Source organism: Ornithorhynchus anatinus, chromosome X1, assembly GCF_004115215.2.
Source record: "Ornithorhynchus anatinus isolate Pmale09 chromosome X1, mOrnAna1.pri.v4, whole genome shotgun sequence".
In the NCBI taxonomy this organism is placed as follows: Eukaryota; Metazoa; Chordata; class Mammalia; order Monotremata; family Ornithorhynchidae; genus Ornithorhynchus; species Ornithorhynchus anatinus.
Window position 1 is genome coordinate 106052402 of NC_041749.1, and position 22154 is coordinate 106074555.

At 42.8% G+C, this 22154-nt stretch overlaps 1 protein-coding gene across 2 annotated transcripts in view; it reads left to right on the top strand.

The window, feature by feature from the left end:
* The window catches only part of PTBP1 (polypyrimidine tract binding protein 1), a 31811-nt gene extending 9937 nt beyond the window's left edge, over positions 1–21874 (top strand). The window contains exons 3-15 of one of the 2 annotated variants that reach the window (XM_007667581.4): positions 6613–6688; positions 7723–7895; positions 8692–8838; positions 9871–10041; positions 10919–11029; positions 11225–11399; positions 13215–13292; positions 14452–14600; positions 17027–17060; positions 17561–17653; positions 17833–18049; positions 18398–18475; positions 18741–21874. In XM_007667581.4, coding sequence (XP_007665771.1) covers positions 6613–6688; positions 7723–7895; positions 8692–8838; positions 9871–10041; positions 10919–11029; positions 11225–11399; positions 13215–13292; positions 14452–14600; positions 17027–17060; positions 17561–17653; positions 17833–18049; positions 18398–18475; positions 18741–18873 — 1635 coding nt within the window. In that variant the 3' untranslated portion in view covers positions 18874–21874. The remainder of the gene's footprint in view (positions 1–6612; positions 6689–7722; positions 7896–8691; positions 8839–9870; positions 10042–10918; positions 11030–11224; positions 11400–13214; positions 13293–14451; positions 14601–17026; positions 17061–17560; positions 17654–17832; positions 18050–18397; positions 18476–18740) is intronic. The other variant, XM_007667582.4, reaches the window with a different exon arrangement.
* Positions 21875–22154: the final 280 nt, after the last annotated feature.

Below are 22154 nucleotides of genomic sequence, written 5' to 3' on the forward strand. Positions count from 1 at the left end.
TCCTACAGGGATATGGATATTTGTTAGTCTTGAGAACCAGAAAGTTGTTAACAAAGAGTGGGGGCTCAAAGCAGGGATAAATGGTTCTCAAGTCTACTCTTACTGCCTTCTGACTCTTTCCCCACCTCTCCTCAACTTACTCCAGTGGTCCAATCTATCAATCAGTGGTGTTTGAGTCCTTACTGTGTGCAGAGCACTGTACTGTGTGCTTGGGAGAGAACAATACAACAGTTGGAAGACACGTCCCCTGCCCACAATGAGCTTACAGTCTAGAGGAGGGGACAGGCATTAATATGAATAAGTAATTTATAATATATCATTTAAAATACATATGTAAATGCTGTGGGGTTCAGGCTTAGTGATAAAAGCATGGGTTTGGGAGTCAGAAGACTTGGACTCTAATCCCGGCTCTGCCACTTGTCTGCTGTGTGACCTTGGGCAGGCCACTTCACTTCTGTGCCTTAGTTACCCCATCTGTAAAATGGGAATTAAGACTGTGAGCCCCAAGTGGGACAACCTGATTACCTTGTATCTACCCCAGCGCTTAGATCAGTGCTTAAGCACTTAACAAATACCATAATTATTATTAGCCCCACCAGTTACCTGTTGAGAGGGCAGAATTTTTGTAAGAGCCCTCTCTGGAAAGGGGACTGCCTGCAGTTTTGCTGGAAGGACTTTAGGAAGATGGAAGAAATCCGATGTTGTTTTCTCTCCCCCCCCAAACACACACACAGGCCCGTTTTTGTTTTCTGGCCAGTCCTGGTACCCACATTCTTGCATCTTTAACTATATAAATAGGACTCTGAGGTGGTCTTATTGATTTAAGATGAGAAAATAGCAGTGGCCCAACATCCAGTAGTTAATATAAGTTGTTTAGCTTTACAGTGCCTATTTTCCTAATAAAATAGGTAACATGCTTAGTTTGCAGTGATAGAGAATAAAGGTGAGGAGTTTGACCTTTCCTGGAAGAAAGGCATTAAGTTAACTGTTTCTTTTGCATAAGCATGTATTGTGATTATCTTAGTTTAAACAACAAAAGACCCCCCCATAAAGGGAGGCTACTGTGCTTATGGGAACCTGAGGTGTTTTTGTTTTTTCTTTTTGTATTCGTGGTCCACTAGTTAAATACTTAAGGGAGTGAGAAGTCGACACTAATTGTTAAGTAGACTTCCATTAAAGTCTCTGACTCACCCTATTGGCACCTCAATTCCTTTTCCTTTTTTTTTTTTTTACATAGTCTGAGTTTGACCTGAAAAATGCATTTATTGACTTCTTACTGTACACAGAAAACTGTGCTAAGCGCTTGGAAGAGAACACTATAAGAGTTGGTAGATCCATTCGAGCTAATGCCAAAATTCAGAGCAATTTAATTCAAGCAAAGATGGAGAGGTAACATTGAATACTTAACACTTCCAGTACCATAATAATGCCTGAAAAATTCCTTTAGTCCATATTAAACACTGCTAAATATTCATTTAGGGGAATAAAGGAAAACAGTAAGGCTCATGAATGGGTGTTTCATTTATGAACTATGAATTTCCATCCTTGTTTTACTGTAAGGCTTATTTCCTTAAAGGACAGGGCTTTGAAACTTCCCAAAGGGATTCAGAGTGGGGGGGGAGAGAGAGGAGAATCCATACCCCCTGCCTGGCCCGGCCCAGGATAGGAGTCCGAAGTTCTCATGAGAACTTTCATTCATTCATTCAATAGTATTTCTTGAGCGCTTACTATGTGCAGAGCACTGTACTAAGCTCTTGGAATGAACAAGTCGGCAACAGATACAGTCCCTGCCATTTGACGGGCTTACAGTCTAATCGGGGGAGACGTACAGACAAGAACAATGGCAATAAATAGAGTCGAGGGGAAGAACATCTCGTAAAAACAATGGCAACTAAATAGAATCAAGGCGATGTACATTTCATTAACAAAATAAATAGGGTAATGAAAATATATACAGTTGAGCGGACGAGTACAGTGCCGAGGGGATGGGAAGGGAGAGGGGGAGGAGCGGAGGGAAATGGGGGGAAAAGAGGGTTAAGCTGCGGAGAGGTGAAGGGGGGGGGTAGTAGAGGGAGAAGAGGAGCTCAGTCTGGGAAGGCCTCTTGGAGGAGGAGAGGTTTAAGTAGGGTTTTGAAGAGGGGAAGAGAATCAGTTTGGCAGAGGTGAGGAGGGAGGGGGCGTTCCAGGACCGCGGGAGGACGTGGCCCGGGGGTCGACGACGGGATAGGCGAGACCGAGGGACGGTGAGGAGGTGGGCGGCGGAGGAGCGGAGCGTGCGGGGTAGGTGGTTGGAAGAGAGAAAGGAGGAGAGGTAGGAAGGGGCAAGGTGATGGAGAGCCTTGAAGCCTAGAGTGAGGAGTTTTTGTTTGGAGTGGAGGTCGATAGGCAACCACTGGAGTTGTTTAAGAAGGGGAGTGACATGCCCAGAGCGTTTCTGCAGGAAGATGAGCCGGGCGGCGGAGTGAAGAATAGACCGGAGCGGGGCGAGAGAGGAGGAAGGGAGGTCAGAGAGAAGGCTGACACGGTAGTCTAGCCGGGATATAACGAGAGCCCGTAGCAGTAAGGTAGCCGTCTGGGTGGAGAGGAAAGGGCGGATCTTGGCGATATTGTAAAGGTGAAACCGGCAGGTCTCGGTAACGGATAGGATGCGTGGGGTGAACCAGAGAGACGAGTCAAGGATGGCACCGAGATCGCGGGCCCGAGAGACGGGAAGGACGGTCGTGCCATCCACGGTGATAGAGAAGTCTGGGAGAGGACCGGGTTTGGGAGGGAAGATGAGGAGCTCAGTCTTGCTCATGTTGAGTTTTAGGTGGTGGGCAGACATCCAGGTGGAGACGTCCCGGAGGCAGAAGGAGATGCGAGCCTGAAGGGAGGGGGAGAGGACAGGGGCGGAGATGTAGATCTGCGTGTCCTCTGCGTAGAGATGGTAGTCAAAGCTGTGAGAGCGAATGAGTTCACTGAGGGAGTGAGTGTAAATGGAGAACAGAAGAGGGCCAAGAACTGACCCTTGAGGAACTCCAACAGTTAAAGGATGGAAGGGGGAGGAGGCGCCAGCGAAGGAGACCGAGAATGACCGGCCAGAGAGGTAAGAGGAGAACCGGGAGAGGACGGAGTCCGTGAAGCCAAGGTGAGATAAGGTATGGAGGAGAAGGGGATGGTCGACAGTGTCAAAGGCAGCAGAGAGGTCAAGGAGGATTAGAATGGAGTAGGAGCCATTGGATTTGGCAAGAAGGAGGTCATGGGTGACCTTAGAGAGAGCAGTCTCGGTAGAGTGGAGGGGACGGAAGCCAGATTGGAGTGGGTCTAGGAGAGAATGGGAGTTAAGGAATTCTAAGCATTGATGAGAACTTGTAATTGTAGCTATGAGTTGCTAAAGTAGCAGTCACTCTTTGTTAACAAAGCAAAGCAATAGAGAGTATGGTGGCTTTCACTGTGGTGGGGTTTCAACTGCCTTTTGGGTTGTTAGGGAATGTTCTGGTAGCCTGCCTCTCTGCATACAGCGTTATCGGAAAAAGCAGTTGGGCCTATGATGTGTCTGGTGTCAAGAACAGGCTAACATGTTCTTGACAAATTCCATGTTTGCCAGAGAGTCCAGTGGATTGTCTTAAGTTGAAGTGCTTAAATAGGAAAGAGCATTTTCAGGAGGTGAATGTGTTTTTGGGTTTTTGTTTTAACACCCCTCCCCAACACTTGAGCCCAAAGTGGGCCAACCTGATTACCTTGTATCTACCCCAGCGCTTAGAACAGTGCATGGCACATAGTAAGCGCTTAACGAATACCAACATTATGCTCCATCCTTGTGGTAGTAGGAGGTGTCTGTGTTTGCCAAAGAGAGCCATTGGCATTCCCCTCTGACCCCTAGGAGACTCAACCACAGGATTGCTTCATCCCTCATCCCTTGCAGCCAAAGTGAAAAGAGGCCACACCCTTCCTTGTCTGCTGTCTTCTTTGTTTCATATATTACTCAGAAAGACAGAATTTAAATCCTGCCGCCCCTTTGTAACTTTTAGCTTTAGTTATGTACATAAATGATATCTTTTGGATAGCACTTTTATTCCCAAAGTACCTTTGCCTTAAATAGGCACAAGCATTCCTGCTGGGAAAGGCACAATTCTCTCCCCCCCCCCCCCATTTTGGCATATGAGCAAACTGAGCCATAGAGATTCAGGAATTTGTCCAAAATCACACAGCAGGCAAGTGGTTGAGCTGGGCCAAGATATTCGGCCCTCCCAACTACTGCTCTTCAGTATATCACACCACCGCTGTTATTTTAGTATTCTTAGCTGAATTGTAGCAGTAACAACCTCTGATGTGTGAGTATCGGGTACATAAACGTGATACTCAGATGGAGGGAACAGATCCCTAAACCCCTACCTTCCTTAAACTTTCTCTATCCATCTCCCTTGGGCCAGAACACCTGTTATCTAAATTATCAGGTTAATTATTATTAAGCATCTGTTAAATGCTTACTGTGGGCCAAACACTGTACTGAGTGCTGGGGTAGATAGAAAATAATCAGGTCAGCGAGGTCCCTGGCACTCCCCATTTTATTGATCAGAAATTGAGGTGCAGAGTTGTGACTTTGCAAGGTCACGCAGACGTGGAGCTGGGTTTAAAACTCAAATCTTGATTTAAGCCTATGCAATTACTATTACTACGGCTCAACAAATGAAAAATTTGGGCATGAATCTATCTGAAATCTTTCTAATATACCTGGAGTTTTCTGCCACATTTTCAGTGGGGACGTTTGTAGATTCTTTGACACAACTATAATAATGGTGTTAGGCACTTAGTGTGCACTGTATTAAGCACTGGAAAAGACTAAACAGGTGGGAATTAAGACCTGTCCTTGGCCCTCAGGGGGCTCACATTCTAAAAATAAAAAGGGGAAGAAAGGACAGGCAACAGACAGGTTAAAAAACATTAACATTAAATTACTGAGGAGCCACGTTGTCTAGTGGAAAGAGCATGGGCCTGGTAGTTGGACCTGGGTTCTAATCCTGGCTTTGCCTTGTACTTGCAATGTGACCATGGGCAAAATGCTTCACTTCTGTGCCTCAGTTTCATCAACAGAATGGGGGTTCAATACCTGTTTTTCCTCCTGTGTAGACTGCATGTGGGGCAGGAACTCTGTCCAACCTGATTAACTTATATCTGCACCCCTTCCTCTTGTGCTCAGAATAGTGCTTGATGCATAGTAAGTATAGAAAATTAGTGATCATTAGTGGTGTTTGAAGCTACTTGTGTTATACCATACATTCCCAAGTGCTTAGTACAGTCCTGCACACACTAAAGGCTCAAATATTGATTCATTAAAGGTCTTTTGTAGAGTCTTGTATTTGTCTTAGTCTTTTATAGCCTTTATAGCCTGAAGGTTCATGTAAAATTAAATCTTGTAGCATCTCTTACTGGATGGTGAATTCTCACTAACATGGTAAATATAAATTACTTCAGTTTTGGATTGGTGGACAGAGTGAAGTGACTTCAGGGCAGAGTAATCAAAGCCAACCTGCTTTAATAGCTTTTTGCACTTAAGATGCTTTAAATTACAAGGAAGAGTACTTAGAAAGTTTCTAAATTTTACACCTTGTGTCACAGTAGCTCTGGGGAAATCATCTTAAAGGTCACAGTGGAGAAGGGAAGGAGAGGGGCTGGAGCTCTTTAGATGCCGTAAGATGGCTATCTCATGGACCCTCTGACTATGTAAATACAGTGGTAGAGCTATTTTGAGTGTACAACTAATATTGGTTAAAAAAGAATAGGGTGTCTGTCTTGTTTTGACTTAAAGACAATATTTAGGAACCAGTTGTATCTGAGAGTTAAGTGTACTGTATTGAAAGTGAAAAGCAGACACTATGTCAGACTGAATGTACTAGAAAATGTCGTCTTGAGCTTCTTTTGACCTGGATTGTAACTTGTTCGCTGGTTGGTTGAGCAAATACCACTTGATGTTGAGGTGATTGAGTTACAATCCAGTTGTCATAAGATAGTGCTTGATAAAAGATAGTGTTGCCAGTGATCTGAAAATGACAAAGCAAAGGATATGGTTTCATTGAACCTCTGGAAAATAGGACGTCTTGTTGGCTGGGATGCAAGCTATAGAAATGGAGGGAGCCAGGGAGGATTTTGTTACACAATCAGATCACTGGCAGCTTTGTTAATTTGACAACTAAAATTATCTTGGGCTTTCAGCAAAATTGTAATTATGCTTTCTCCAAAACGTAACGGAGGATTTCTCAAAAGCTTCTTAACTATTTGTCATTTTGCTCATTTTAGAGCCAGCACTTTTTACGAAAAGGTTTGGGGGAAGATTTGCATGATTAGCTTTGAGCACTTGATACTCAAGTACTCAATACCTGCCTTCACAATTCGGACAGGGAAGTTTTGGCCTGCTGGTTCGGGCTCTGGAAAGAGCAGAGGATAGAAATAAAATTGTTATATATACCTTGTGATTGTTTTTAAAAAAACATTTTGCATTTGAAAGGGAGATGTTACAATGTTGTCATTGGGGTTACAATTTTCAGCCAGTTGCCTGCATTCAGTTTCTGAATTGTTCCTCTGAGAATTTAGCAAAAACTGTCAACTCACCCTTTCCCTTCTTTTCTCTTCCAGCGGGGATCTGACGAGCTTTTCTCTACTTGTGTTACTAACGGACCCTTTATCATGAGCAGCAACTCTGCTTCTGCAGGTAAAATTACTAGCCAAACACTTTAGAAGAGTAGCACTTGATTAGGGGAATATCGTCTAGTTATTCTGTACTAGGTATAAAATCATCTATCTTCAACCACTGCACTACACTTATTCTGTCCAGCTGAAGGGTGACTTACCAGCAAACAGTGCCCCGATAATACTGGTAATAGTCCACATGTGTTCCTCTCCTCCTCTCCCTATGCGTGTCGTCCCCCCACCCCCCCCGGAATTTGGACACTGAATTGACATTTGCAGGTGATATCATTCATTAGGTGATCTTTGATTAACTTAAGATATTTGTTTCTGGGTAATAAGATGTCTTGAAGGGTACCCAAGTCAATTGTTTGAGGGTGGGGATTTGCAATTCTGGCAGCTCAGTTGGGCTTTGACATCGAAACTCTGTACCTTATGGCCTGGTTTCGATTCCTCTTCTCCCCTCACCCCCCCAAAAATCTCCCCCTCAGTGGAGCTGCTTTTTATGTTATATTTCCAAGCCTCCTTGCCTGCTGTTCTTGCTTGCCAAGCTAACCCAGTAGGTATGTCTGGCATTGTACTGCTAGCAATGTATGGTAGTACTTCATTCATTCAGTTGTATTTATTGAGTGCTTACTATGTGCAGAGCAATGTACTAAGCGCTTGGAATGTACAATTTGGCAGCAGATAGAGACAATCCCTGCCCAATAACGGGCTCACAGTCTGAATGGTATTCAAGTATTGCACTGTAGCTCTAGGTGGGAATGAATTCTTGACTCTGGCACTGCTTTGTGGATCCTGTTTTTAAACAATGCTGAAACTTCCTTAAACTTGCTTCCCTTGAGATGCCATAACCAATACTAACAAACGCATGCTTGAAAATTACATCTGAGTAGGGGCTGGCATGTACATTTTCCAGAAGTCTCTGATTTGAAGAGAAAAAAGCATTTTCAGAGGTTCATGTCAAGTGGCAAGTTTTATGGGACTTGAACACATCTTTCCTATAGCTGATTTTAAATGCATGAGGCCAAAAATGACCACTTATTTTCTTTTTTTCAGCAAATGGAAATGACAGCAAGAAATTCAAAGGTGACAATAGAAGCCCCGGGGTTCTTTCAAGAGTAATCCATGTACGGAAGCTGCCCAGTGACGTAACAGAGGCTGAGGTTATTTCCCTGGGATTGCCTTTTGGCAAAGTCACCAACCTTCTAATGCTGAAAGGCAAAAATCAGGTATTGATAAGTTTTGGTCCAGCTGCTTGGGGCAGAAGGGACAGAAAACTGTTGAGTTGGCATAAGATTGGAAACAGGCAGTCAAACATTTATTTTGGGTTTATTTGGGTTTGCTGAGACTGGCAAACCAAGATTTTGAGACACTCTGCTCAAAGTTTCCCTCTGCCCTAATGCTTAAAAATGTTGGGTGGCAAACTAAATTCCAGATCTCTACACCCTTCCAGTTCCCCTCCTGTTAGGTCAGAATATGGGGCTCTCTCATAGGCATTCAGCTATGCCCTCTGCAGAGGGAAGCAGTAGACAGTGTTTTAGCGGTGTACCAATTGAGTGAAAATGAGTATGCATAACCCAGTAAGCCGTCAGGCCTGCTCAGCAACGTGGTCATTCATATTGTCTGTGGCAAAGGGCAGAAGTAAGGCCTTTTTTACTCTTACTGGTATGAATCCTAAATTCTGAAACTTTACTGCTACTCCAAGTTTTGGGAAAGGGTTGTGGGGTGGGCTAATTAAATTAATATTTAAGCCAAGAATTAAACTAAACTCTGGGGTGGACAGAGATTTGTCACACGATGTAGTCCCTTCCAGAAAGGAGGAGAATGGGTAGTTTGGCCTCATTTTACAGATGAGAAAATAGAGAGACAGAGGAGTTCTCATAGCAAACAAGTGGCACAACTGGGATTAGGTCCCAGGCCTGTGCTCTTTCCATGTGGGCTCCACGACGTGCCGAGATTGGTGTAGGAAAGGAATGACCCCAGGCTAACAACTCTCATTATTAACCCAAGAATATTGGCTTTTAGGCCTTCATTGAAATGAATACGGAGGAAGCAGCAAACACTATGGTAAGCTACTATACCACGGTGGCTCCGGTTCTCCGAAGTCAGCCCATCTTCATTCAGTTCTCCAACCATAAGGAGCTCAAGACTGACAACTCTCCAAACCAAGCAGTAAGTCTTATATAATCCTGTTTTCATCTCTTCTGTTTTAAAAAGAGCCTTAGAAATAGCCACTTTGCCTATTCACCCTGGGCAAGTAAGAACAAACAACATGTAACATCCATGGGAAAGGGCAGACTGGCAGAGGGGCAGATAATTTGTGGGTGTGGACTTTGAAAACATTTAGCCAGCCCTCACTTGTTATGTTTTTTTCTTTTTTTATGATATTTAAATGCTTACTGTGTGCCAGGCACTGTACTAAGCACTGGGGTAAATATAAGCTAATCAAGTTGGACACAGTCTTAATTCCTAATTTACAGTAGAGCTAAGTGAGGCACAGAGAAGTTGTGACTTGCCCAAGATCACACAGCAGACAAGTGGAAGAGCCAGGATTAAAACCCAAATCCTGACTCCCAGGCCTGTGCTCTATCCATTAGGCCACACTGCTTCCCTACTGTTTCTCGAATAACTTTGTTTCTCAGTCAAAAGTACTTTTTCCTCTTCACAACTATCCTGGACCTTTCCTGGGCCTTTAGTTTTTGATGAGTTACATTTTTCTTTTTTTGTGATAAGATTTGTGTAGCGTGTTTATGGCCACTTGGTTTGACTTCTAAATGGGAAATACACTGCTCTATCACAGATGAGTTCCCCTGGGGTTTGTGCTAATAATGGAAGACGAGGATGTTGAGACCAGTCTAGAATGGTTTCTCCCCTTCCTGGCCTCTACCTCCTGTATTGGGTTTTAGATGGCATTCATATGGGTGATTATGTTGGCTCTGGGGTGTGAAGCACTGTTAGCCCTTTTTAGTTGGTCGTCTTTATAAGATTAGGTAAACGGCAGTAATTTCCATTACTTAGGGTATTGGGTCCTGGTAACGTTGAATCAATTGTATTGAGCGCTTATGTGCAGAGCACTGTACTAAGTGCTTGGGAGAGTACAGTATTTAACAATATTGTTATTGGGTTGCCCAAGTAGGAGTGTTCTACATAGGTTCCTCATAGCTGTAAGGAATGTACTAACTGGATAGGAATGTTGTCTTACAGCGGGCCCAGGCAGCTCTGCAAGCAGTCAATTCTGTTCAGTCTGGAAACATGGCACTTTCTGCCTCTGCTGCTGCAGTGGATGCAGGAATGGCTATAGCTGGACTGAGTCCTGTTTTGAGAATCATTGTGGAAAACCTCTTCTATCCGGTCACTCTAGATGTGCTACATCAGGTGAGGTGGTGAACTCGATCTTCATATCACATTGCTTTGTTAAGGACTCTCCCTATCAGATACCTTAAAAGAGGCTCTAATGAGCGAACAGCAAGGAGCATCTGAAACATTTTGACATCATTCTCGTAATTGGCTTAGCTCTATTTAGTTGAAGCATTTCCTATAGGGACTAATTTATTTTCTCTTCCAGGGTGTTGGGTTTAAGCAGCAAACCAAATATTTGGTTTAAAGACTGTAACAAAGTGGAATTTGAGATACAGGTAGATTTGGGGGTGAAGTAGAATGTATATTTTCCAATGGCTACCTCTGACATATTTGCATAATCTGCAAATAAGCAACAACTTCACAAGTACAGAAATATGAAATAAATAGAAATTGAGTCCTGAGGATTTGTAATTGAATTAGATATTGTCACTTCCCTCCCCTGCTTTCCCCTGTTCTGCTTCTTCCTCAATATCCCACACTCTGCCCAGGGAAAGAAATCCTACGGCACACTTAGTCATTAAGCCCAGTGAACAGGTCAGAGGGGTCTAGGAGGACCACGGTCTAAGACTAAGACATCTTTTGGGAATTTAAAGAAAATGTGGAATTTGGTGTACAGTATTCAGTCAGCTGCCCCATATCCCATCCCATATCATGCTAGGTTCCACGTATGTCTTTTGGAAAAGAGTACTGATTTGCGTAAATGAGTCAGTGGTTTAAAACTTGGTTTTCAGAGTGTTAAGTTGTCATGTGCAAAACAAATCATTGCGGGCAGGTAATAGATTGTTACCTGTTGTGATTGATCAGAGCACCCTCCACTCCCTAGCTGCTTGACTCTTTTTGGAGACTGATCTCCAGAATGGTGGGGTTTTTAAAATTTTTTTTATTTTAACAGATTTTTTCCAAGTTTGGCACAGTGCTGAAAATCATTACTTTTACGAAGAACAACCAGTTCCAGGCTCTCTTACAATATGCTGAACCCATGAGTGCCCAGCATGCCAAACTGGTGAGTGCAACAGGAGAAGGGTGGGCAAGCACCATTTAAGGTTCTCCATTCTCCGATGGACATCCCTGAAATGGTTAGACCTTCTGAATCATATTTTATGTCCATCAGAAAATGAAAGGAACGCTCTCTTTGTAGTTCTTGTTTCGGTAAACTACCTTTTGAAAGCTTGCTTGATTGGAGCGGTTTCCCCTTCAGTCTTTAGATGGACAGAATATCTACAACGCCTGCTGTACCCTGCGTATTGATTTCTCCAAACTCACAAGCCTCAATGTGAAATACAACAACGATAAAAGCCGAGACTACACCCGACCGGATCTGCCCTCTGGAGACAGCCAACCTTCCCTTGACCAGACCATGGCAGCAGCCTTTGGTAAGGAGTTCTCCCAGCTAGGTAAATGTGGTTTTCTCAATAGCTTCTCCAGGCTTAGAAGCTGTTACGGTTCAGATCTCTAGACCTTAATCACGTGACGGGCACATTCCCATGGTGCAACCACGTTATGTTCCTTGAGAGTGTTTGAATCATGGGGTATGTCTTCCCATAGACTTAAGTGTACTTAGAATATATCTAAGTGACTTAAGGGCAGGGATTGTATCTTTCAACCATATTGTATTGTACTCTCCCAGGTGCTTAGTAGAATACTCTGCACGCAGTAAGCGCTCAGTAAATGTCACTGATTAAAGACGTGTGCCTGGAGACCAGGATTGGAGTTCTAGCTTCACTACTGGTATATACTGTGTGGCCTGGGGTTAAACTACTTAACTTACCTTCTTAGGCTTCAGTTTCCTCATGTAAAATGGAGATGTGGGCCTCCTATGGGACAGGCATTAACGGACGTAACCACCCCAGCATCGTTTGGTATCTTGAGTGCTTCTATTATGCAGAGCACTGTACTAAGTTCTTGGGGACTACAGTACAACGGTGCTCGTAGACTCCTTTCCTGTCTACAATGAACTTAGTCTAGAGCACACTTATTAGAGGTCCTAATTCATAATTATCTGTTCCGTGTCCTGGAACCATGTCAAATTACTTTCCACGATACCATAATGACGCTGAATTATCACTATTAGAGGAGTGGTACTATATAGGTTTGAAGGAGACTTGCAGAAATAGGGAATTGTTCTGCTGACTTCAATTTAAGCTGTCTTAAAGTACTTATAAGTACCTATGCACCTTTGAACTCTTCCATTTGGCTTTTGTCTTGTTCAATCATCATCATAATAATTATGGTCCTTGCTCAGCGCTTTTTATGTGCCCAGTACTGTATTACGCACTGGGGTAGATCCAAGATAATCAGGTTGGATGCAGTCCCTGTCTCACAAGGGGCCCACAGTCCAAGTAATACATATAATACAGATGTGTATGAGTGCGGTAGGGTGAATAAAAGATGCAAATCACTCATCGGTACCTACATCCAGTTTACCTTGCAACAACTTCAGTTGTCTGCTTAGGGGTCCGCGTCTCATTCAGAGTCTTCACACACGCTATGTGGGCAGAGCTTCAGTCAAGATCCATTTATTTTGTTTGCCTAATCTCAGCTGGTGGCATGGGACCAGGGAGTGATTTACCTACCGGTAATATGGGTCCTGGGTATGTGTGGGGTAAATGTTGTACCCTGGCGTGGCTGTGCCTGCGCCCAGTAAGGTGGTTTGATCACTGCTGAAAGTTGCTATAGAGGGAGATGTTGACTTACGTAAACACGAAAGTTAACAGAGGTTTTTAAAGCTTTGAACTTCCTAGGGGAGGGCATTTAGATTGTTTTCCTTTCTTGCATTTTCAAAATTCACTCATCTAGTCAACTTTAGCAGATTGTCGTCGTTTTAGTCTTTAGTTTAAAGATACTCAGTATCAGAGAGAATGAAAAAGGGCTATAGCGCCCCCTACTGTTTCCATAGTATGGGAGTGATGCTTTTATGATGGTTCTTCCATGAAAACTAAACCTGTGCAATTAAAGAAAAGGGAAAAACTTCCAGATTGGTAATTTTCCTTTTTTCAGCCTCTGAATCACAGAACATTTGAGAGAAAGTTCCTCACTGGAAAAATCTGGATTTGGAGGAGGCCGTTCTAACATGCTGTTCCCAGAATTGTAATTTGCTTGGGTTGCCTGTCTTCAAAAAATAACATTTGAAATTAAAATGACCCTGTGGGAGTTCTAGTATAGTAATTATCCCATTTCTTTCTTTCTAGGTGCTCCAGGTATAATCTCCGCCTCTCCATATGCCGGAGCTGGTTTCCCTCCCACCTTTGCAATTCCTCAAGCTGCAGGTATTACCCGATTCATCATACGATACTCAGCTTTAAAGTATAATTGAACATACCCACCGCAGTCTCTTTCAAAAACGTTTCTACTTTCATTGGCAAGCCAGTTTTAGAAATTAAGGTTAATTACAGCTAGCAATCCCAAGCCTACAGGTAACTGGGGGACAGCCAACTTTCTGAAAGATGACAGCAACTCTGTTATGGGAATTATGGCTGAGATAGCATAGACACGTTTGAAGGAGTACCTGGGGAGGTTTGAACATTGCATAAACTAATTTGGGCAGAGCTGGGCTAGTTTTAGCCCTTGCACTTTGATACTGGAGAGCAGGAGAGTGGCCCGTGGCTAGTTAACTTGATAGTCTTTTGGTTCTGGTTCCCTTTCAAGCTTCCAAGGGAGAGGACCTGAACAGAATGGTTGACGTTTATTCATAGTAAATTGAATAAGTGGCCTGGTAAGCAAATGGCATACATGAGACTAAGAAGCATGATTATGGGCACACCTAAAAACTTGTCCAGTCAAGTAGTCTGTTCATGTGGCAATACCATAGGCTTATCCGACTCATTTCTGAAAGCTTGACAATGCCCCCTAGGTGGGGATCCATCTCGTTGCCTGTAGGAGTAGAAGGTTGTTTTACTACTTACCGAAATGACAGTGTTCTAAGACTAATGTGCTCAGTCACCTCAGGAAGGCAGTGGTCAATAACTTGGATCTGGTGTGAAGTGTTTGATCCCTGCATGAAGAATGAAGCACTTAGCATGCCTTGGTCAACCGATTTCCAGATGCACTGCTTGTAGTATTTTTATTTGCACCCATGGAACTGAAGCTTTGCTGCGCTCTGAATGTTTGACAGCATGTAGAGTAAGGCGATACCTAGAGACAGATGTCTTTTGTGGGGGGGCGGGTGGAGAAGGAGGAATGGGGCAGGGGATGGACCCCGAGAACAGGCAGCCCTGGGAGAGTGACTAGGTGACAAAAAGACTTCCTGCCTCGATAGGACACCATGTGTCAGGTGTGCCAGGTAAAATGCTTGTAGTTCACCCTTGGGGATTTGCATGCTAGAAGGGGAAGAGGTTTTTAAGCCACCTCCTCCAGTGCAGCAGGCACATAAAGGCATGCTGGTAACTTTTTTTTTTTTTTTACTGGTTAATGTTTTTTAATTTCCAGGCCTGTCAGTTCCAAATGTTCATGGAGCCCTTGCTCCTCTGGCTATCCCATCAGCAGCAGCTGCAGCGGCTGCAGCAGGGCGGATTGCCATTCCCGGCCTCACCGGGGCAGGGAATTCTGTCCTGCTGGTTAGCAATTTGAACCCTGAGGTTAGTGGTGTCTTCTTAATTTACCTCTGTCCCTCTCATTTCCAGCCAACTGTTTCACTCTTGAAAACTTTGAGAATGTTTCAGCGTGTCTCAAAAAAAAGAAATCTATCCTAGAAAGGAAGCAGCTGGACTAGAAAAGCTCAATCACGTCTCGATGGCAGGGCAGATGACCAGAACTTTTTTTTATTTTTAAAGGGAGTGCAAATTGAACTTGCCTTGCTGCTCCATGCTCCATTTTCATTGATCTCAAACAGTCTGTTTGAATCTTCTTCTTTTATTTTCCCCCTCCCCCCTTCTTTCTAGTGCTGTTTTGGGTCATATCAGCATAGTACTTGGGATGCTCAACCCTTCATGGCAGTCCCTCCACCTTTAATAAATTGTTGTTGTATTAGCTGTGGGAGAGAGTTTGTTCTGCCCTCTACTCTCTGTTCACATCCTAAATTCTGCCAGCTTGGCTTTTGTGTCCTTGTGCACTTGTGCAGTGTGTTTTTTTTTGTTTTTGTTTTTTAAAAATTATTTTTTTCCCCCCTTGCCACTTGCTCACACATTTATTTTCCTTTCCAAAGACTGCTTAGTTTTCTTATACTCCTTAACATCTTGAAATTTTATGTTTTTAATTCCATAATTTTACTCAGAGTTGAAATATTTTTTGTTTTTTCCAATGAAGGCGACCTAAAAGTTCAAATTGGATACTAAACTAAAGGATGCAGTCTGAAAAAGAACCATTTTAGTGTTCAGGCAATTTCTGTTCTGATACAGCAAAATTGCACTGTATTGGAATTAAAAGTGTGGAAGACATTGGTTTGGGCATTAGAGATTGACATTTAAGTTGGTGTTTGAAAAGAATGCTAAACTGGACTGCATATAAAAGTTAATTCCCACCACATGCAACCCCAATTCATTTTCTAGTATGTCAAAATAATTCCAAACTTTGCCTCAGAGGAAGCCTGGATGAAAGAGAGTAAATGCTCAAAATATTTAACTCTTGATGAGATTAACAAATTTAATCAGTATTTCAGACTATTCTTTTCATCTGTCTGACACTCCCTGTCGAACTGTTTTCCTCAAGGCATGAGATAGGCCAATACTGGTTAGAAGTTTCCCTTACTGGTGGCTTCTTCCCTTGGTTTAAATCTTTTTGGCTAATGGGCTTCGTGTCCCATTTCTCTCTTCTCTTCCACGCCCCCCCCCCCCCCCCCCAAGAAACATTCTCCATTTGAAACTCATCCTTTTTGCGGGAACGGGGTGGGGGTGTTGGAGGGACCTGTAAATTGAATATGGAGACGGGCTGCATTCACTTGGACAGTTAAGCCTGAAATGTACAAGAAACCTCGCTGGCATAAATGAAGCCAGCTGTCCTGTATACTGTGCTAAAGAAATGGCCTATTGACTATTTCATGCCTTTTAGGTTTTTTTTTGGTGAGCCTCTCGCTGTTCATCCAGCTTGTCTTTGGGCTAGAAAGACCTCAGTACCTGTAGAGATGCTGTGAACTAACAAACTTAAACTTTTATTTCATTGCTTGTATAATCATTGTTTTTAGAAACTATCTATGCAACCAGTTAGTAAGAGACAATGTTTTTGTGGAGTGATTTCAGTGATTCTGGTGGAAAGGTTTTATTTTACGCAAAGATGTCCCAGAAAGGTTCATTTTCTTGGGAGAGGTCTAGGCACTGTTTCTCCCTCTTCCTCTGAGCTTTGATTTGCCGGTTCACCTTAAATCGGTCGATTGAAGAATGCTTCCTGTATGGGACTCAAAATGACATTTTTAGCTCTGCTGTTGAAACTTTCAATGTTTTCATGGCACAATCAGGAATTAAACTTGGAGTCAAGTTACTAATTCTAAATAATAGTACATGCAATTCTTAGCGATTTCAGAAGTCACTCTGCTCTAGTATTGTTTCTTTCCTTCTATGTATATCAAGTAAAAATGCTTTTCTTTATCATTGTGTTCCACTAGGTTAAAACCTATTAACTTTCTGTAAACATATTGTGTATGTAGAAATCTATAAATCTGACTGATGGAACACTACATATTTCCTTATGTATTTACTGACCTGTGTTTTTTGCTACTTTTTTCTTCCCTTCCCCTTTCCCAATTTTTTCTACCCCTGATCCGGAATTTCTTTGCCAACTGACTGCACGGTACTTCTGCTTCCTGTTGTTGCTTGAAACAAAAAACACACAAAAAAAAATAAAATAAAAAAAAAATAAAAAAATCCCCCCTCCAAAAACCCTGCTCTTCGGAAACCAACCTGCCCTTCAATATTAACCATCTTGAAAACTTCATCATCCATCAACCAATTTCGCCATTTCCTGCGGGGACTGCCCTTCCTCGTTGTGGACGATTTGTGCAACCTCCGCTCTCCCCTCCGATTCCTTACCTCTCCCCTGTCCCTCCGCTGCCTTGCTCTGCTGTTCTCTAAAGAGAGGTACACCCCAATGCCTCTTTATTCTTTTCGGTATGTTATTATTCACACTTTTTATTACCTTGTATTCAGTTATTTGAGATTACTTTTGATGCCTCAAATATATAGTTTGCCGTTTTTGCCACTTTTGAATGCATAACTTTACATTTGTTATTAGTTTTGCCACTTAAATTTTAATCTGAATTTTGTGTTACTCTTATTTCTTGCATATGCATGAGTTTTATTGCTTTGCATGCCTTTTGAAAAGTAAAAAATCATTAGCATGCTAAATTTGGTCATTCTGACCTTTAGTTTTGCTTTATTTGATTTTTCTGAGACCTAGTATCTTTAGTGTAGTGCCCTGTTTTTCTGCTGAGTACACATTTTTCGTAAGTGGAGCAGAATAAGAAAACCAAGTCGGGTGGACATCAACCTTGTAGAAGGGGTTGGGTGTACTTAGGGGTCTTGTTGCTGCTGGACTAAATTCAGGGAAATACAGTTGATGTACTTGCCGACGTGCCTGAAGCCTGTCTTTATTTCCTACAACTTTAAAGGAGTCTATGGTGATGTGCAAAGGGTGAAGATTTTATTCAACAAGAAGGAGAATGCTCTAGTTCAAATGGCAGATGGAAACCAGGCCCAGCTTGGTAAGCAAACTGGTATTTTGGCTTAGATTTAACGCTGCACAGGCTCACAGGCGTCCTTCTCCGACTGCCCTGGAAAACTGAAAATGGAAGTTAGAAACTCTGTAAATGCGTCAGTGCCTGGCTAAGATATCAGTTCTTACCATCGGGTGTTAACCCTCTTTCCATTCTTGTCTTCTCAGCGATGAGCCATCTGAATGGGCAGAAGCTTCATGGGAAGCCAATTCGCATTACTCTGTCCAAGCACCAGACCGTGCAGCTTCCCCGGGAGGGCCAGGAAGACCGAGGCTTAACTAAAGATTATGGAAATTCACCTCTCCATCGCTTCAAGAAGCCAGGCTCCAAGAACTTTCAGAACATCTTCCCTCCTTCTGCTACCCTGCATCTTTCCAACATTCCGTGAGTGCGCACGTGGGCGTTCACTGGAACTAAATGTGTAGCAACTCGAAAGAAATGATGAAGCACTGTAGAGGAAACTAGTGTAAAAAGAACCTGGTATCCTGGAGCAACATTGACGGAGTGACTGACCCACATTTTGTTTGGTCTCAAAACAGTGTTGGGGGTTGGGTTTGGAAAGGGGTGTGGGAACAAAAACACTGATTCCCCCCATTGTGGTAGATTTGTGGTGGGGAGGGACAGCGGGGGACGGTGGGCGTTCCAGTTTTGTACGGGCTACTTGCTACGGAGTGAAATACTCCCTGTTTGAAGATCACCTGGGAAACTTTTTTTTCCCTCCTCTCCCCGTAGGCCTTCAATAACCGAAGAGGACCTTAAGATGCTGTTCTCCAGTAACAGTGGAATGGTCAAAGGATTCAAATTCTTCCAGTGAGTAGAGTTCGTTATCGGGGGATTGTGGGCCGAAGGGATACACTAATGGTATCGGGCTCGTTTATCCTGAACTGTCAAGGATGTATGAGTGCCATTCATTGGCACTAATGTTAGTGGAAAACTAAATCTGGCTATTAAAAATCATTTGCTTACCTTCTCTGGTTTGGTGGGGGCAGGGGAAGGGAGTAGGTGGAGTGAATGCACAGTTAGTTGTTGACCACGGTTGCAGATGTAACAATGAATTGAGCTTCTGTCTTGACAGGAAGGACCGTAAGATGGCTCTGATCCAGATGGGCTCAGTGGAAGAAGCCATTCAGTCCCTTATTGACCTCCACAATCATGACCTGGGTGAGAACCATCACTTGCGTGTGTCCTTCTCCAAGTCCACCATTTAAAACTCTGACAGACGTGAGGCAGAGAGAATGGACTGACGAAACCTCATGGTTTCAGCCTTGTCCGGAAAGGGCTGATTACCTGGAGACAACTTCCATCATTCCAAACAAACAACAAAAAAAAAGCCACTTTAAAAGCAGCTGAAGTGACCTTAAAGACCAGAGATTTTATTTTTTTAAAGAGTTATCAGTTTACCTGTTTTTAAAAAAATCAAATCTAATTCACATTGATAACCTTGCGGTGATGGGATAACAATTTTGGTGCGAAGTTCACACTTTATTGGAAACTTCTGGGAATTTCTCTCTTCCTTTCCTCCTCTCCCCCCCCCCCCCAAAAAAAACCCCAACTGATCTGGTTTCAGGTCTGTTTTTATCAGGCTTCACGGTAATGCCTTCTAGTTTTCTTTACTCATTCAAGCCTTGGAAGACCTAAAACCACTGTGCTTTAAAAACTCAACTTTTTTGAGTCAAGGTGTGTGATCTTTCAATTCATCCAGCACAAGGAATTTTAGGATTCATCTTTGATATACCATGAATCTGCTGTCTGTGCCTTAAGGTTTCTGTTCTTTTTTTTTGAGGGTGGGGGGGTGTGGGCATACGTGGTGGTGGTGTTGCTCAGGGAGGAGCTGCCTTCCAATATCAAACATAGGGATTGAGCTGAGGGGAAAGTTTTATTTGACACTCAAATGAACTCATTGTGCTTCTGAGGAATGGGAAGCAGGCAAAGTGTATAAAGAAAAACCGATGGGCTTTTTAAAACTTTTTTTTTTTTTGGACTTATGATGTTAATCACATCTTTTTTGCTTTTCTGTGCATGTGTGGTTCCTCAACCTGTATTTTGGGCAGGGGTTGTTTTAAAAGCATGCACTCAATGAAAGGTGGTAGGCAGGAGCGGGGGGGTTCTTTTTGCACGTTTGTTCTAGTGTCTGTACACTAATTCCTTAACCCGGCCTTTGTTTGGAAGATGCACCAGCCTACTGTAGAAGTCTTTGGGGACATTTGGGAGGGCACTGTGTCCCTCATTTAGCAAGGTGTTTAGCTGTCATCTTCATGTCCTTTATTTTGGCCTTTCAGGAGTTTGAATGAACTCCCCTGTCCTTGTTGCTCATCTTCAGCATTTGAACTTTTGTTTTAATCCTTGTATTATACTTTTGATGCAGTTGTCATCTGTGCCTAGCAATATTTCCAGTTGACCAAATATTCTAATCTTTTTTCATTTATGCAAGAGAAATAGTTTTAAGTAACTTTTATAGAAAGATGACAAAAATGGTATAAATGTAATCTAAATTTACTCCTTGTGGTATTACTCTTGTATACTGTACTTTTATTTTATTATTTTTGCAATTAAGTGAAATCGTAGGGCAGGAAGATAATTTCAATTTTCAAGCTGAGATCATGGTTTAGAAGGTTGAACAGTGTAAGGAAACTGTTGATTTGAATAGGTTGGGCTAAACAGACGTTTTCAAATGACAAGTTCCAAGTAGCAAATACCAGGGGTTTCTGAAGAGCTGAATTGAGTGAGTGGACCCAGGCTAGTTTTTTGTTGTTGTTGGTTCTTTGAGGGTTTTTTTTTGGGGGGGGGGGGTATTTTGACCTTAAAAGCAGAACTTTTAAGTTTTAGGAGCAGAAAGCAGATCAGTGCATCTTTATTTGGACTGAACCAGCTTTGATATAGCCATCAATAGACTTAAGACACCATTCCTTGGGTTTACTTACCTACCCCATGCCATTCTGCCTTCTATTCTGCATAATCCAATGTTGCCTTACATTTCGCTCTAATGTTTAATCTTTTTAGATGCAAAACAGAAGATCTCTTATATTTCAGGGTTTTTCTGCAAATTGTGGACCAAAGTTTTTGTTTTTGTTTTCTTTTAAATCGTCTGTCTTTTGGTCCTGGGAATCACGATTTCCCCAAATGACCGAGGAACTCTTGACTTCCCAGAACTGAAGGTTTGAAGCCTTAAACCTTTTTTTGTTCCCCCACGAACTACCGTGGGTGTGAACTCTGCTGGAGTTGCGCGCTTGATGTCTGAGCGAGAGTTCGACTTGGGTTGCTGGCATGAGCTTATGTAGTATTGGCCTTCCTTCCCAGCATCCATCTCTGCAGTATGAGAACTTGAGGTGTGAGCTGGCAGCATTGCAGTTGAAGCCCTTAGCCTTCAAATCCCACACCACAGATCTGAAAGATGGCTGCCCACCTGACAGGCGACAAGCTAAAGGTCCTTAGGACCTGCTTAGATCTTAAAAATTAGACTCTTCTCTGCTTAAATCAAAATATCAGGATGGGGGAACTGCAGCAGTCATTTCTGCACCCTAGCATTCTTTCCTCTCCACCCCCTCATCGTCCCACAACTGACCAAGTGGAAAAACCATGAGCATGCGTCCCTCCCCTTCTCCCCCCACCCCCCAATATGGTTAGGGGACAGCTAGGCTTGCTGCCTTCCTCTTTACCGGTCCGCCAGCAGCCTGAGGGGAACGGGAGTGCTATAACTTGGACCCAAGATGCTGGGAAAGGGTTGTGGGCAGCAGCAAAGGGTTGCGTTTCAGTTTGGCCAGCAAGCAGCATGTTTGTGGGATGCAAGAAAAACCTGTTGTAACCCAGCATCCATGCGATTGTGGATCTGTCTTTTGGATCCCTGTGTTTGCATGTAAAGAATGTGAGTAACAAAGGGTGTAAATATTTCTAAGTTTTTTTTTATACCTGTTGTAAGACATGAGGGGGCAGCAAAATGCAGTTTTTTTATGGTGAACAGATGAAATGTATATTTTGATAACAGCCATTACAGGTGCAGTATTGTGAAAAGCGGGGTGTGAGGCGACCACAAACACAAGTTTCATTGCCTGTTGCAAAGAATGTTTGTAATGCGAAAAGAATTGAAATTAAAACTATTTTATAACAAAGTTTGTACCTTTCCGTAGATCTGTTATTTACTGTTGATTGTAGAGAAGCAGTTTTTGGCCAGTCTGTACTTGTGCTTTCAATAAATTTCTTCTGTATTCTTTGCTTCTGACTTTCCTATCTTTTTTTATTGTGCCTTTTTTATGCTGCTGTTTTCCTCTTGATTTACATTTAGCTGCCTCCCTTTTTTTCTCCAATTTTTGAGGTATGCATTGTTTGCTCATGTTAATGAGCACTAAACCACACACTAAACACTCTTCAGCAGGACAGAAACACAAGGCCCAGGGACCCTTAACTGGTACTGTTGCCTTCTGTCCTACTTGAATGTTATTTGTGTTGCTATAACTTGGGCTTGGACTAATATGAAATTCCAGGAATAATTTTT